Consider the following 16,036-nt stretch of genomic DNA (forward strand, 5'->3'; position numbering starts at 1 on the left):
CTTCCTATATTTATTCCCGACAATTATATTTTTTAATGAAAAGTGTTATATTTACAACATTTTTCGCAATATTTTCACAACAAAATTTATGTGAGAATTTGTTACTAGTTCTAATTTAAACTCACCGCTGAATTTTTTTTTTCTCACCAATATTAACTAATAACAATTTGTTACTTAAAATTTACTGTGAAAATATTGTAGTAAAATTTCTTAATTAGGATTTTTTTTATTTTTTATATTATTTTTCTACCATTCCTTTCATTTCTTTTTTTTTTCTTTTTTCTTTTTCTTGTTTTTCTCCACCGCACACCTGTCCAGGCCTTTCTTTTATTTTCTTTTTCTCCTTTCATCAAGAACACTCCAGCATCACTTTGCTTCACATGAGAGAGAGAGAGAGAGAGAGAGGGGCTTGTCGCCACTCCGGGCACTCCTACTGCCGCTCGTCGTCCTCCTGTCAGATCGGCGTGTTCTTTTTTTTTTTTCTTTTTTTTTTTTTTTTGTTTTGTTTTGTTTTTTTTTTTTCATATTCAATAAAAAAAGGGAAAATTGAAAAATACAAAAATAGTGTATGTTTGTGTATACTGGTACTTGTGTACCTTGAATGGCCATTGAAGTAAGGTTTCTTAACTTTATATCTTTTGTAACTTGGATGAGCATCTTCATGCACAACTAAGCAATGTGAGCTTTGTGGCTCGTTGTGTGATTTGGTTAATCATTTATTATTCATATCTTTATCACTCTTTTTGAGGAGAATGACTAAAAAATCCTAAGAGAAATGCATAAATAACCATCTCACCACTAAAACTTGTCAATCATAAACTTTTGTGTGAAATTCATAAAAACCATGCGGGGTAAGGTGTAATATTTGCACAACAAGAAAAAGATGTTTGATAAAAATAAATGGGTATTTCTTTTCTCCCTTATATGCCCATGCATGATATGCTTCATTGTGCTCAAAAGAAAAATATGCAAAGAATATGAAAAAGTAAAAAGAATCAAAATGATTTTATATGTGGTTTCAAGTGTGTTTTTAGGGGATGTGGGAACTATATGATGTACCTCAAAGGTGATGGTTCCCATCAAACGGTTATGATTGTGTGTGAGTGTTCTAGATTCACTTATATCAATATTTTCATATGATGAGACACTTATGCTTTCTTGAAAAAGTTCACACACAACACGCAAGTCTATGCTACTCTTGATACTATTGTACAAGTAAAATGCGATTTGGCCATCACAAGGAATACATGTGGTAGTATAAGCTAACTAAACTATCCTACTTATTTTTGAAAATAAAATTGGTTAGACTTGTTTAGTGTTTTGGATATTAGAATGCTTTGCATCTAGAGTTTTTGTTTTGTTTGAGTGCTTAACATGCTTCTATGATTGTTTGGTATGGTGTTTATCTTGTTTGCATTCATATCATGTCTTTCTCCCTTGAAAATTCATGTTTTTGTGCTTCTTGATACCAGCTCAATAGTAGTCTTAACACCTGTTGATACCTCTCGACACATGTCACTTCTATCAAAGCTTTTCTGGGTTTTCTCAATACCTTCTCGACACGTAGCCCATTACATCGAGCCAAAATTCCAAACCTTCTATTTACTCGATACCTCCTCATCACCACCTCGACATATCAAACTTTTTAGCCGTCAACATCGAGCTTTTATCCTTGATACTAGCTTGACCTATCAAGATGCCTAATTCTATATATACTCGAGGGTCAACCCAGTTTCACTCTCACTCAAACACTTCAATATCTCTCTCTTCTCTCTCAATCCAAACCTCCTTTCTTCACTAAAATGCTTCATCCCTTCTCTATTTCAGCCTATTTCAAGCTCCAATTTGTTGGTATATGGTCTAAATCTTTTCTTTCCTTCATTTCTCATGCACTTCATGCATTTAGACCTAGGTTTTTTGAAATTTGGGGTTTTTATGTTTTTACTAAAAATTTTGGGTTGGGCTTTGTTAATTTGTTTTCAAATGCTCATGCATTGCATTCTTAAGCATTGTAACCTAGTTTTCATGAATTCTAGGTTATGTGTTTGGTTAACTCTATGAATGTTGTAGTTTGGATTGGTTTTTTGCCCATGGTGCTCTTATTTTGGCACGTCACATGCCTAAGCATTCCAATGCATCGTTCTTTTCATATCTCCGTCTTTTTAAGTGTGTGTCCTGCTATTTTCATTTCCTTAGTTTCCTTACTATGGCACCCAAGAAATCTATTCCCTCTAAGAAACTAATCTCATGTCATGGTTCTTCTTCTTCTTATTTTTCTCCTCTAATTTGAGATAGGTTCTGTGATCCATTATCCCAAAAGGATTTTGATGAGAACTTCTGTAACAGGGTAATTCATTCAAAATGCTAGGTTATCTTGTCAGATTTCTCAAACACACCTCTACTCAGTATGTTTAGCTCTCGAGATTAGGAATCTCTTTATAAGAAACCTGTTAAATGTCCGAGCGTGTTTATACAGGAGTTCTACTCCAACATACACTCTATCAATACCTCTGTTCCTCAGTTTACTACAATATTCAAAGGAGCATGTATTGTAGTCACTTCAGAGTTCATTTTCGGTGTAATGCATGTCCCTAGGGTAACTCAACCTAACTATCCTGGTTATACTTGGCTTAGCTCTCTATCTCGAGATGAGCTAGCCTCCCACTTTTATGAGCATCCTGTGTCTTGGGGTAACACTCTTAACTTCGTTACACATGACTTCGCTAAGGGTCCAAGGATCATTAATGTGGTAATGACCTTTGTTCTCATGCCACAATCTCACTATAGCTCTATCACTGGGCGTTATGCTCATTTTTCTTTGGGATAATTACACTAAACCTACCTGTGGTTTGGGCGAAAATCACTTTGCCTACCCATGGTTTGAAAAGTATCACTTAACCCACCTGAGGTATATTCCGTTTGTTTTCCGTAATCGACCTATGTTAAAATCAAGGGTAAATAGGTATTTTTGCTCAAATTTTATATCTCTCTCCTACCAAAACAAAAAATAGAACAAAAATGTAAGAGAAACAAGATCAAAAAGTGGTATTTGTCTCTCTCCCCATTCACACAAATTTTTACATGAAGAACATACCCGAAAAACCATAAAACATGAAGAACCCACCAAAGTCATCACAACCACTACCATTGAAACACCACAAAATTGGGGGAAAAAAAAACAATAACACCGGCCACCACCGTCGAACCACAACAACCCACAAATCACCAGCCACCACCACTACAGCATTAACACATCACAAACCCAAAAATTCCAACAAAATTTCCAACCCACAAAACCACAAACAACCACTAAGATCCACACCCATTGTCACTGCCAAACCCACCACTAAATCACCAGCCACCACTGCCAATCAAACACCACGACCCAAGACCAATCTTTAAAACCCAGAAACATCGATCAAACCCAAGACCCACAACCCACATGATATAACCATCGATCAAACCAAGAAACCACAGAAACATCGATCTAAACCTAAGACCCACGAGATATAAACCCAGAAACGACCAATCTTCAAGCCATCGCCGTTAGTCTTCTAGCCTCTGTCGTCGCCTTCTTCATCACTTCCGCTTCCTCCTCTCTTCCACCTCTTCCTCCTCTTTGGCTTCCTTTTCAACATTTCCTTCTTCATCGCTTGACTTCATGTTATACACTTGCGCGATATCCACATCCTTATCACCGTCATCGTCGTTGCTCTCCTTATCCTCCACCATGATCCAACGGCCATGGTTCGCCATGGAAGGTCTGGCGACCTCGGCCATATCTCATCGTCATCCTCCAAATCAAACGCTATGTCCTCCTTCAGGTTTTGCTTGGACGAGTCGTAAGCGAAGGATTCGATCGCTGTAGGGTTGGGGTTCATGGTGGTGTTGAGGACGCAAGAGGGCTTGAAGGAGTGGTTGTGGTTCTCCCACTCGTTGTTGAAGATTTCCTCGAACACTCACTTCATTTTTTTTCCTTCGTCGAGATTAAAACGGTGCGTTTTGAGGGGTTTTTGGTTTAGGTAAGTGAAGGTTTAGACTTTAGAGAGTTAGAAAAGAGAGAGGGACTAGCACGACTAGGAGGATGTACTTTGAAACTGGAAGTAAAGAGACAAAGGACGCGAGGGTTGTATCCTAATTCTGTATCCGGATACACAATCAGGATACAATGGCCTGTAATTTTCAAGGGTTAGTCCAAGTGACAATTTTTTTCAATATGTTCTTCATGATTTGGGTTTTATTTTTTTGGTATGTTCTTGTTCTTCGTGTTCAAAATTTTTGTGAATGGATAGAGAGACAAATATCACTTTTTGATCTTGTTGCTCTTGCATTTTTACTCTATTTTTTGTTTTAAGAGGAGAGAGACATAAAATTTGAACAAAAATACTTATTTACCCCTGATTTTAATAAAGGTGGATTACAGAAAACAAACGGAACACACCACAGGTGGGTTAAGTGACACTTTTCAAAGCATTGGTAGATAAAGTCATTTTTGCCCATACCATAGGTGGGTTTAGTGTAATTATCCCTTTTTCTTTTCTCTCTCTTGGAAGGTCTCTTTATAGACTTTCCTTCACATATGATAGTGTCCATGTTGGATATCTATCAAGACACTGCTACACTTGATAAGCTAATTTTTACTTAGGCTATCACATGCATTCTCTCACATGCACATGTTTCTATTCCTTCTTCGCCTCTATTTCCTTTGATGGGTGCCATTAGCAAGGAAATTTTGGTTAGGAGCTCTGCTCAGCTGGTGGCTAAGACTAAGTGGCCCGTCAGAAGTCTACTCCCGCTCAATAGGAAGAGACTAAGTTTCAAGCTAATGAGTATGCTACCTATGCCTCTCGACCTTCTTCCTCATCTACTCCACCTTCTTCTTTTGGAGTAGAGGCATCTCTTGCTGCCATCTTGGATTAGCTTTAGCTCATTCCATATGATTTTGGTACTTGTCTTGACCATTTGTCTGATGAAATGATTGCTCGACGATGATCTCACCTTGGTGGCTTCATTCCTTCTTTTGAGCGTGATCCTTCCTTGGAGTCTTCTGCTAGTGGAGAGGATGATGGTGATGCTTCGAGTTCTTACTATGATGATGAGATGACACCCTCTTAGTGATTCACCCTTTTTCACTCATGACAAAAAGGGTTAGTAGTTTTGATTATGAGAGTAGTCTTGTTGTTAAGGTAAGAGCCAAACTAGTGATAAGGGGAGAGTGTTTTTGAGATATGTAGTGGGTTTTGGTTGTATAGTTCTCATTACATGTACACTTGGTTTTATAACCATTTTACATACATTATTCTTATTTGATATATATGATGATGATGTATATTTTTCACTCTTTATCTCAAAGGGGGTGATTGTTATGGTCATATATTTCTATGTATTGGTTTATCCTTTGACAAAACGCACATTACTTGTAATTGGGTAAATCTAAGTTGTGTTTAATGTATCAAGAAGTATGTTGCTCAAACATAACAAGTGGTATCATTAAAGACATGAAGATTAATCCAAGAAACAAGTGAAGAAAAGCTATTTCATTAAAGCTCGACACTAGCATCTATCGAGGATTAATGAAGAAGCTCGACACAAGCTCAATCTATCGAGATTTTCAATTTAAGAATTCTTAGATCTAAAATTCAGCCCATGATGACTTGGTTAATTAGAGTTTCTCTCTCTACTACCCTAGAACATATAAAAGGCTTATTTTAAGGTCATCAAAGATACAGAGACTCAATTAGAGAACTCATACACTCTGTGAAAAGATGCCGTGTTTTGTGCGCCTTAGGATTTTGTAACCAAGTGCTTTTTGATTTTCAACATGCTTTAAAGTGAAGAACTTTGCAGCGAACAACAATCAATCAATTGCTAGAGTTAGTCATATACTGGGATTTGTGCATACAAAGAAGTCTTCTACAAGATCAAATCCAATTAGGGATTAGAGTAAAGATTCAACTGTAGGTTGGTATTTTGGGATAGTCCAAGGTTATGTTAAGATTTCTTATACTTGTAACAACTTAATTCTTAATTAGTGAATTCTTGGGAGTGATGACTTGAAATTCACCTAGTGAGATTTTTTCCTTGCAAGAGGTTTTCCTCATTCGTCAACAAATCATTGTGTTCATTTAATTTCCACTACACTTAGTTTATTTGGTGATTTGTTGGTGTGTCCACGATTTGCATGTTCTTTGACCTAATTAATCAACTTGGGTAATTGAATTAATTAACCGAAAACAATCTATTTTAACCGAACAAGTTGATTAATTTGAACATATTCAAAAATATTTAAAAAAAACTTTACATATTTAAAAAAAAAAAAAATTAATTATTAGTTCAAAAGGCTTAACATATTTTCCATTAGTTCAAAACGATTTCAAGGAACTCGACTTTGTAAAAATTGAGTGAACACCACATCCGCGGCATTCACCATGGTAAAAATCACACGAAACTTGATTATATGAAAATCGAGTTTTACACAGAACTCAAGTTCTAGAAACTCAAGTTCCAAAATAAGGACATTCCCCTTGATAGTTTGAAAACAAGGCCAAATTGCTAATTTTTTTTCCAAATTAAGGGCTCTTTCCCATTTTTGCTCTAAAGGGTGGGGGAAGGTTATATGTATTAGGAAGTCATAACATGAATCAAATTTATCCATCAACTTAAGTGATGACACGTATAAAAGTTTTATGGTTTATTTATTTTATGGTTTTAAAATCACCCTACCTCGAAATACTTGATAAGATGACAAAAATAGCAGCCTAATGGCACCACATATATCTCATGTCCTCCGAATTTCATTAGGAAAAGCTACAACCCCATTATTTAATACTAATCTCTAACCCATGTGATGCACATGAAAGGTATTTGGTATGATATATGATTAATAATTGTGTCAATCTGGTCCATAACCTTTCAGTTCCATATCAATTTAGTCCCTACTGTTATCTTTTAGATGGAAAATATTGATGTCACTAATGGCCAAGATAAAAAAAATTAGTTTATTGCTACAACTAGGGTTGTCCATGGGTCGAGCGGGTCGAGTTTTTGCCCAACCCGCAACTGACCCATAACAGTTCGGGTGGGTGGTTTTTCAACCCGCAACCAACCCGTAATAGTAACGGATTCGTCGGTTCAGGTCACCGGCAGAAGGTGGTCGGTTTCGGGTGAAACTGATCTCATCGGAATCCTTCGAAATGAGCCGAAATCTCGCCAGATCCGGCGAGATCTTGCCAGATCCATCAAAAATCCGGTGAGATCCCATTGGATTCGGCGAGATTTCTGCCAAATCGTGATAAGAAATCACTGGTTTGGCCAGATTCGGTGTTTATTGTGCCAGAAATCGACGGATTTAAGTGAAAAAGGGGCCAGAATCTAGAAAAAAAGGGGTTGAAATCTGGGAAAAAATGCCAGAATCTAAAAAAACGGCCGAAATCTGGAAAAAATGGCCGGATATTGAATGGACTTCAGTTCGGATTGGGTTTCATAGTTTTTGAATTGAAAAACTGATAACCGACCCGCTGGGTGTTAGGTTAGCATAGTCGGAAACCGCGTCCGACCGCCAGAGTCTTCGAATCGGGTGGCAACGAGTCAGACGGCGGCGAGTCGAACGGGTTGAGCAAGTCACCGGTTTGCCTGGACACCCCTAGCTACAACAATAGAAACTAATTTTTTACTTTGGTCATTTGTCACATTAGCAATTTTTATCCAAGAGATAATAGTAGGGACTAAATTGACACGGCACTGAAATGTTAGGAACCTAATTAACGGCATTAAAAGGTTAGGAACCAAATTGACACAATTAAAAGGTTAAGGACCAAATTAAAATATGATGTAAATAATAGAGACCAAAAATGTAGTTTACCTTAATTATTAGTATTATTTACAATGCAAAAAAAAAAAAACTATATATGCAAGAAGAAAACAAAAGTTGTGAATTTGCTAAGTTGTGGTGTCAGAAAACGTGCAGCAATTTCATACGCGCACTAGTCTTAAATAACTTTTGACAATGCTCAAAGTAAAATCTAATCAGCATCAGACGAGCACTCACGTCATCTGCAGAGATTCTGACTTGTAATTTGTGTTTGCATTCAGGACAGCCCATTACACCCTGCAATACCAATGTATATTTTACACAAAGATCAGAACCTAACATTGAGATGTTAAAAGATTATAGTAAATTTTATGCCTGAATGGATGTCAAGAAATAGCAAACTTTACATGCAGAAGCACATGCCTTGACTATCACTTACAAAGCCATATGTGCTTGAGAATATATTTCTTACCGTCCCATCGCAAGTTGGGCAGTCTTTAGTTGGCAAGGGGACATGAAGATCCATGGTGGATGGAAGGTGCACCAACTCTGCCCGATTGTCCACAATGGCATCTGCAACACATTCAGCTGTTGCCTTCTCTCCACTGGAGAAGGATTCATGGGAGAGAGATATTACACAAGAAATGCAATTTTTGGTAGCTGATTAAAGCTTGATTCCATGGACACAGCCAATGACAATAATGATGACATTTGAAAGGGAAACAGCTATATTCTATATATTGGTCGCTATTCCAGCTCTGTAGCAGGTTCAATAAGCTTTTGAATTTTGTCATGGAGGGACAGAAACATTATCTCTTATATAGTTACAAGGTTTGCAATCTAAGAAAACAAAACTGATTATAGAGAGGTTACCCTTTCAAGGTGTAATTTTTAACTTGGTAATGCACCCTCCCTGATCCTCTGCACTTAGTACACCGCAATGCCTGCCACCCATTGCAAGTACGACAGTTTCTGCACATCAAGACCATTTCCAGGTAAGAAAGCATCAATCATTAATTCACAACAATATACATTTCAAAAGGCAAACCAATCTGGTGCATTCATTAGCCTTATATCAAAGCCTACAAAAATTTACACCAATGAAAAAATAACTTAATATCTGCACTGACAAATAAATGAAAAATGGCAAACTCTTTAGATCAGCCCCAAGTACACCCCCCCCCAAACAAAAAAACAACCATGAGCACTCTTACAATCAACTTTTACGACCACGGTGTAGACACAACAACCCAATTTAGCTCTACAATATAACAAGATTGCTTTGCTAACAATAACATAGAGAAGTGGTGAGTGTAAAGCAGTGGGAAAGGAGGTGCAGTTTCAAATGCATGTAAAAGAAATGAATAATATATAATTTACATACACACCGAAAAACTATTAAATGGCAGAAAATTTATAGATTTTGACTAGAGAACTGCTATTGATGGACAAAGGCTTCAGTCCAAATTCAAAGGGATATTGACAAGTACCTCTGACATATCACTTTCTTTCCAAGCTCCAATGCAATGTCATAAGTCCCTAGAGTAGCAACAGCCTGCAATCGACACACAAAGCATATAAATATAAATCTAAATGATTTAACCACAAGAATATCATGCAAGTCCCACTGACCAAAACACAAGCATAACTCAATGACCCGTAAAATCAAACAATATGAAGTCCAACCCACAACACCCAAACATCACAAAACCCAACAAAAATGACCCACTTATCCAAATGACAATTACACTAAAAACAAATGACAAATAGCACCCACAACAGACACTAAATTCCAAGAATTTGCATTCCAACATAAATTCACATTAGATTGAACTTCGTGAATTTTAAGAACTCACAACGACTGAAGCAACCCAATTATCCAAATAACAATTACACTAAAAGCAACATCGAAAAAATTCCCATGATTTCCACACCAACACAGATTTGAGATTTCAAATTGATTGAACCATGTAAATTTCAAAAAAACCAACAACAAATATTGAAGCAACCCATTTAACAAAATGGCAAACACCACCAACAGCAACCGCCAAGTTCTCAAATTTTTGTACTTATCATTAAAAAATAAAAAATAAAAAACAGTGATTATGAGAAGAAACTCACGAAAATAGAAAAGTATGAGAGCTTGGAGATGAGCTCGGGGACGCCGAAGCCACGAGGAGCAGAACCAACAATGTCGAAAGCGAGAGTGAATGGGGAGAGAACGAAGTGTATGGGGAAGTCGAAGATGTCAGAGACTTGTTGGCCATAGCGAGCTGTGAAAAGCTTGTATTTAACATCTGCGAACTTCTTCAAGTTCTTCAACATGCGCTGTGTTCCACTTGACATGGCAAATAGAGAGTGAGAACTTAGAAGTGAGAGGCGAGAGGATAGAGTTTTTGGTGTTGGGTAACGTAGTATTGTAGTGTACAGACCAAGGGTTGGGTTATCCGGGCTAAGCTTATCAGTAGTGCTGCTTAGTGCTATCTATGTCTGTCACCAAACACAGTTTCCCAATTTTATCATATCTATTCTATACAATATACTAGAAAGAATTTTTTTTTTTTTTAATAAAATGTGATATATGTGTATATATATATATAATTTATAATTTAATTGAATTTAGACTCTTCTATTTTTGCACTCAATAATTCTCTTACCATAAAAATTAAAAAATTAGATGTACATATGGCGCAAAATTTTACTCTAATTGAAATCCTATTTTGAATCTAATTGGATTTGAACTCTTAGATTTTTACACTCAATAATTCATTTAGCACAAAAATTAAAAGTTAGATTGGATATGTGTCACAAAATTGAGATTCTAATTAAAATGAAATTTTGAATTGCCTTGGATTCTATAATACATATAAATAGGAAAAGAAATCCTGGGGCAGCTAGGAAATCCACCCAAAATAACTAATAAGGTGATTAGGAGACCCTAAAAACCTTAATTCACATTAAGCACATAATTAAGAAAACCACTAAAAAGGAAAATTGGGAAAATTATAAACTCAAATCATACAAACTCTAAGAGATGTCCAAAAACATTCATGATCTTATTCTAGTTTTGAAGTTATAATATAAAAAAGAAGGACCATAAATAATAATAATAATAAATTGATTAAACAAAAGAATTTAATCGAAAAGCAATGCTGGTCATGGTCATAAGATGATGAAATTTGATCCTTGCGAGAATTTACTTTAGGTCACCCATTTTCATGCAATTTTTTTGTTTATTCCATTGATTTTTGCCAGTACTTTTTTGCTTTCTGAATTTTTTGCATGTTGATTTCTGACAATCATTTTTTTAAATAAAAAATTTGTTTAATTTTCTATGATTATAACAAAAAAAAAAATTAGAGTTATTATGATTATAAAATTGAATGTGAGATTATAATATTGCCAATTTTTTTTTTTAGAAAGTTTCAATCTATAGCGTTCGCTCCTGATGATAGTTCTTTATTATTAGATCAAGACATCAATTCATTTTTGGTGTAAGCGGGGATTAAACCCCAGATCTTTTATACAACCATCAAAGACTTTACCAATTGAGCTATCTAGAATCCACAATATTGCCAAATTTAAGATATGCTTGTCAACATATATTTCTTAAATTTAAAACATATCTTAAATGTGACAACATTATAAATCCCAACATTTCTTAAATTTGGCAACATTATAATTCCACATTTAATATATATATATATATATATATTTTGATGGGAAATGCGTGAACTTTATTTGAAAATCATAAATAATACGTGGCATCTTGAATCACAAAAGATTCAATGAACGGTGGACAATCTTCCACCCAAGCTAAAAGATATGTTTGACAATTTTTTTATTAAATTTTGCAACATTATAAATCCCCATTCAATGTTAATTAACACAACTTAAGATATGATATTTCTTTTTCTTTTTTTCTTTTTTTTTTATACAAGATAGAATTTCTACTATAATCTAATCTAAGTGTATATGTGTGTGAAGCTCTCTCTTGAAAACTTAAACCCCGGCCCTTACCCTCCATACCCCACAATCATTTATACAATATATGATATTTCTATTGCAAACCATATTCAAGGAAACTTAATGTTGCCAAATTTATGATTATAACATTGAATGTGGGATTATATTTGGTCCTATAAAATGATACATATGTAAAACATCAAGTTTCAAAACAGAAACATTTCCTTAATTGATTTGAGAAAAATGGCATTTTGTTGGATTTTTTGTGTGAAATGGGCATTTTTCCCATTTTGGCCGTTATTTTTTAAAATGAGGAATAACTATTCCTCTTTAAAAATGTTGTAATAGTTATTTCTTAGTAGATGTAATAATTTCTAACATTAATATATTTTCAAATAAATAAACTATCCATATCCACCTAACAATTATGGAAATAAAAAATCATCAAAAAATAACTCATCTCTCTAAAATTTAAAATATTAAGTAATTCTTAGGTACTCCCGGAGTATAGAGAATGGTGCTACCTCCTCTCACATTCATGGTGGGGTCCGCTTATTAAATTCATGGTAGGGTCTACCATGAATGTGAGAAGATGGAGCACAATTTCTCCGTGCTCCGAGAGTACCTAAGAATTTTCCATTATTTTTCTAGGAAATATAATTGTATGAATGAGATATTTCCTAAAAATAAATTATAAGTTTTATTTTAATGTTACAACTCACAACCAAACTAATGAATAGGTTTAGTTATTCTATTACAACACATTTTATTCCCAGTAATAAAGATTATCATTCATGCTGTAATCCACATTCAGTAGACTATAATAGACATTATAATGTAATAATTATTCCTAAGGTTTAGCTATTCAATAGTTTGGTTATATTTTTATTACAGGGAATAGTTATTCCTTATGAATAGTTATTCTTTAAAATGAGGAATGAGTAAGATATTTCCTAAAATATACCTTAAGTTTGATTTAAAATGCTTTCATTCCATTACTTTCAGGATTTATTTATTATTGTGTTGTCACAAAAAAAATGAATATTTATAAGCATAGTTGTCAAAACGTGAATCGTATCGTGAATCGATTTTTAATTTTTTCATATCGTGTATCGTATCGTATCGTATCATGAATCGTAAGATACATAAACACTTAATAAAATTTATAAAAAAATTATAAATATACATATACAAAGGGTATATTCATTATAAATTTTGAATGTATTCAACTAATGACTAATTTATTCATTACTTATGTAATAATATTTAATAAGCTAACTAAATAAATTAAACTAGCATGTGTTTATAACATACACATTGAAATTACTTAAATTCAAAAGTGATAATATATTACAAATTACTCAAAAATAATAATTTATTTTCATCATATTCATCAAATTGCCTAATCAACCCTAAGTCAACGCTATCATCATGTTTATAATTTTGCAAATTTATTTCTTCATTAAAATTTTCTTCATCGTTATTCGTCATTAACATTATTATCTCTTCTTGTTCTTTTTATTTTAATAATTTTTTTATAATTTTTTTTTGGCATTCTAGTTTCTTGGACTTATAACAATAATGATAAAAATAAATAAATTTTAAAATATTAAAGTGAAAGATAAGTATGTACTGTGTAGTCCAATTATAAGAGAGTGTGAAAAAAAAACTTATGAATATGTTATTTTAATAGGCTAAATTAAGTAAACTAATAATTTTTTGCTAACAACTTGTTAGATTCAAATAAAAGTACAAATTTTAACAAAAAATCTCATTTTAAAGTATTTGTCTATGTATCGTACGATATGTATGATTTTATGATACGATACGATTCATACGATATGCACACTGTATCGTACAATTCGTGAGCACTGATAATACGCTGATACGATATAGAACTTTTTCCACATGATACGATACGTATCATACGATACGTATCACATATCGTACGATACTGACAAATAAGAATTACATTACATCATTTTGTATTTCTTGTAATTACTGTTACAATTTATCAAACGTGCCCTTAATGTCACTTTAACACTCGAAATCTCCCATCATATGATGCTTAGTTATTAAATAATAATTTCCTTATTTGTTACAAAAAGCATTTTCCAAAATAATATGCTTGTCAAATATTTTCTTGTGTTAAATAAGAACCAAGTTTATCTACAAAATTGATTGTCACTAATTACCATATCTCCCACTAAAAAAATTAACATGGCTACATATTTTGAAAATCTAACCATCAGATTGCATGTTCTTTATGTCCTTAATGTGCACATCAAATTTTGTGTCAATTATATCTAATTTATTATTGTCAAAATTTACATCTAATAAAAAAAATATTGAGTGGAGTTGTAACTATTGGCTACAACTAAGTTTGTAGCCGTCCTTTTTCCATTATATAAAGGGTCAACATTAAATTTGTACTTTTTGATGTACTTGAAAATCTTAAAGGAAAAAGTTGCTAAGCTCTATTTTCTTTTGTTTAATTAAGAGTTTATACATTATTTATCAAATTTTAATTAAAAAAAAAAACTATTAGTTGACCATAGATGTTTTGGATCAATGGTAAAACACAATCATCTTGGAGCGAATAATATGGATTGAATGTTATTTTTGGTTACTTGAGTCTTATTACTCAATTAATTGGCATATCCTTGTATTTTTCTGACATCTAGGATAGAAATCCCTCTTCCCCCATTGTAATTATAAAATATAAAATGAAAAATAATAATAAAGTTTTAATGTCGATTCACTTAGTTTGTGCCCATTTTTTTGTATACAAAATGTCTTTGTATTATTTAATGGACAAAATTTAGTTACAAACTTAGTTGTAGCCAAAAGTTACAAACTCACTTTAAAAATTAATATGTTTACATATTTTGAAAATTTAACCGTTGGATTGCATATTCTTTATGTTCTCAACACACATATAAAATTTTGTGTCAATTAGATTTTATTTACTGATCGATCTATTAATTTATTTTTTATGCATCATTTTAGACTACAAAAACTTGTAATTTTAACATTTGAATGATAACGTAGCTATTGATTTTTAATATTCTGAAAATTTTGCAAACATGGAGAATATAAGAAGAAAATGTTATTCAATGGTATATTTGTCAAAATCACATCCAATAAAAAGATATTGTATAAAGTTGTAGCCTTAGGTTACAACCAAGTTTGTTGCCAAACTTTGTCCTTATTTGATTAGTTCAATGCTTTACTTTGTTTTCTAAATGGAACTCAAAGAGTAATATATTACTGTTCAATCTAAAATAAAAACGGACAAAGTTTGTTATCAAACTTGGTTATAGTCTAAGATTGCAACTCCATTCAATATCTTTTTATTATATTTGATTTTTGACAAATCCACACTAAGATTACATTTTCTTATTATCCTCTATGCTTGCAAAATTTAAAAAATATCAAAGATCAATAGTTATGTTATCAATCAAACGTTTAAATTTTGAGTTTTTGTAGTCTAAAATTATACATAAAAGGTAAATTTATGGATCAAATAATAAATAACATCCGATTGACAAGACATTTGACATGTGTATTGAGACCTAAAGAATACACAATTTAATAGTTAAATTTTCAAAATATGTAATCATGTTAATTTTGTTAGTGGGAGTTTTAGACTCAAACTAAAACTAAGTTTGTAGCCAAACTTTGTCCAATACAAAGTTCAAATTTGTATTAAAATTTTTAAATCAATTCAAAAGAAAATTTGACTTTCACATAGATTTCTGATGCTTATTGTCTCATTTTAAAAAACAATAGCGTTGCCTTACGTGTTTAGAATAGTTTATCATGTGAGACAACTACAACTTAAGTTCTCAAAAACATATCAAGCGGCAATATTCAACAAATCAATTATTGAAGTTCAATTCCTACTCTCAATTAAAAGGCATAAACAATTATATAGTAAGTCTATAAATCCAAGTTTTTATTTTTTTTTTTGAGAATAAATACAAAGTGTACATCTCCAAAATCCAAACCATAAATTAGAATTTCATAGGATAATTATAAGCCAAAAAATTCCAACAATAGGTAATCGGAAGTTAAAGAGTTATCACATTATAAATGGTCTTAAAGAACTTTAGATGAAAGCAGTTTAGTGTTGAAGACATTAAATTAATAAATAATTAGCTAAAAATCGAATAAGTAGAAAGCTAAAAATGTAATAATTAAATTAACAAAAAAAATAAATCAAGTTAAAAATATTAAAACCTTATATAATAAAAAATT

The 16,036-nt window shown here is 32.8% G+C and overlaps 1 protein-coding gene across 1 annotated transcript; it reads right to left on the reverse strand.

Moving 5' to 3' along the window:
• Positions 1–7,936: 7,936 nt before the first annotated feature.
• LOC111992975 (uncharacterized) lies at positions 7,937–10,244 on the reverse strand. The gene is made up of 5 exons (XM_065768969.1): positions 9,932–10,244; positions 9,301–9,365; positions 8,684–8,782; positions 8,283–8,415; positions 7,937–8,107 (listed from the first exon to the last, which is right to left on the reverse strand). The coding sequence occupies exons 1-5, from the start codon at positions 10,154–10,156 to the stop codon at positions 7,952–7,954; spliced, it is 678 nt and encodes a 225-aa protein (XP_065625041.1). The 5' UTR covers positions 10,157–10,244; the 3' UTR covers positions 7,937–7,951.
• Between the last annotated feature and the right edge of the window lie 5,792 nt (positions 10,245–16,036).

This window comes from Quercus suber, unplaced genomic scaffold (assembly GCF_002906115.3).
Source record: "Quercus suber isolate HL8 unplaced genomic scaffold, Cork oak 2.0 scaffold_1031, whole genome shotgun sequence".
NCBI lineage: Eukaryota > Viridiplantae > Streptophyta > Magnoliopsida > Fagales > Fagaceae > Quercus > Quercus suber.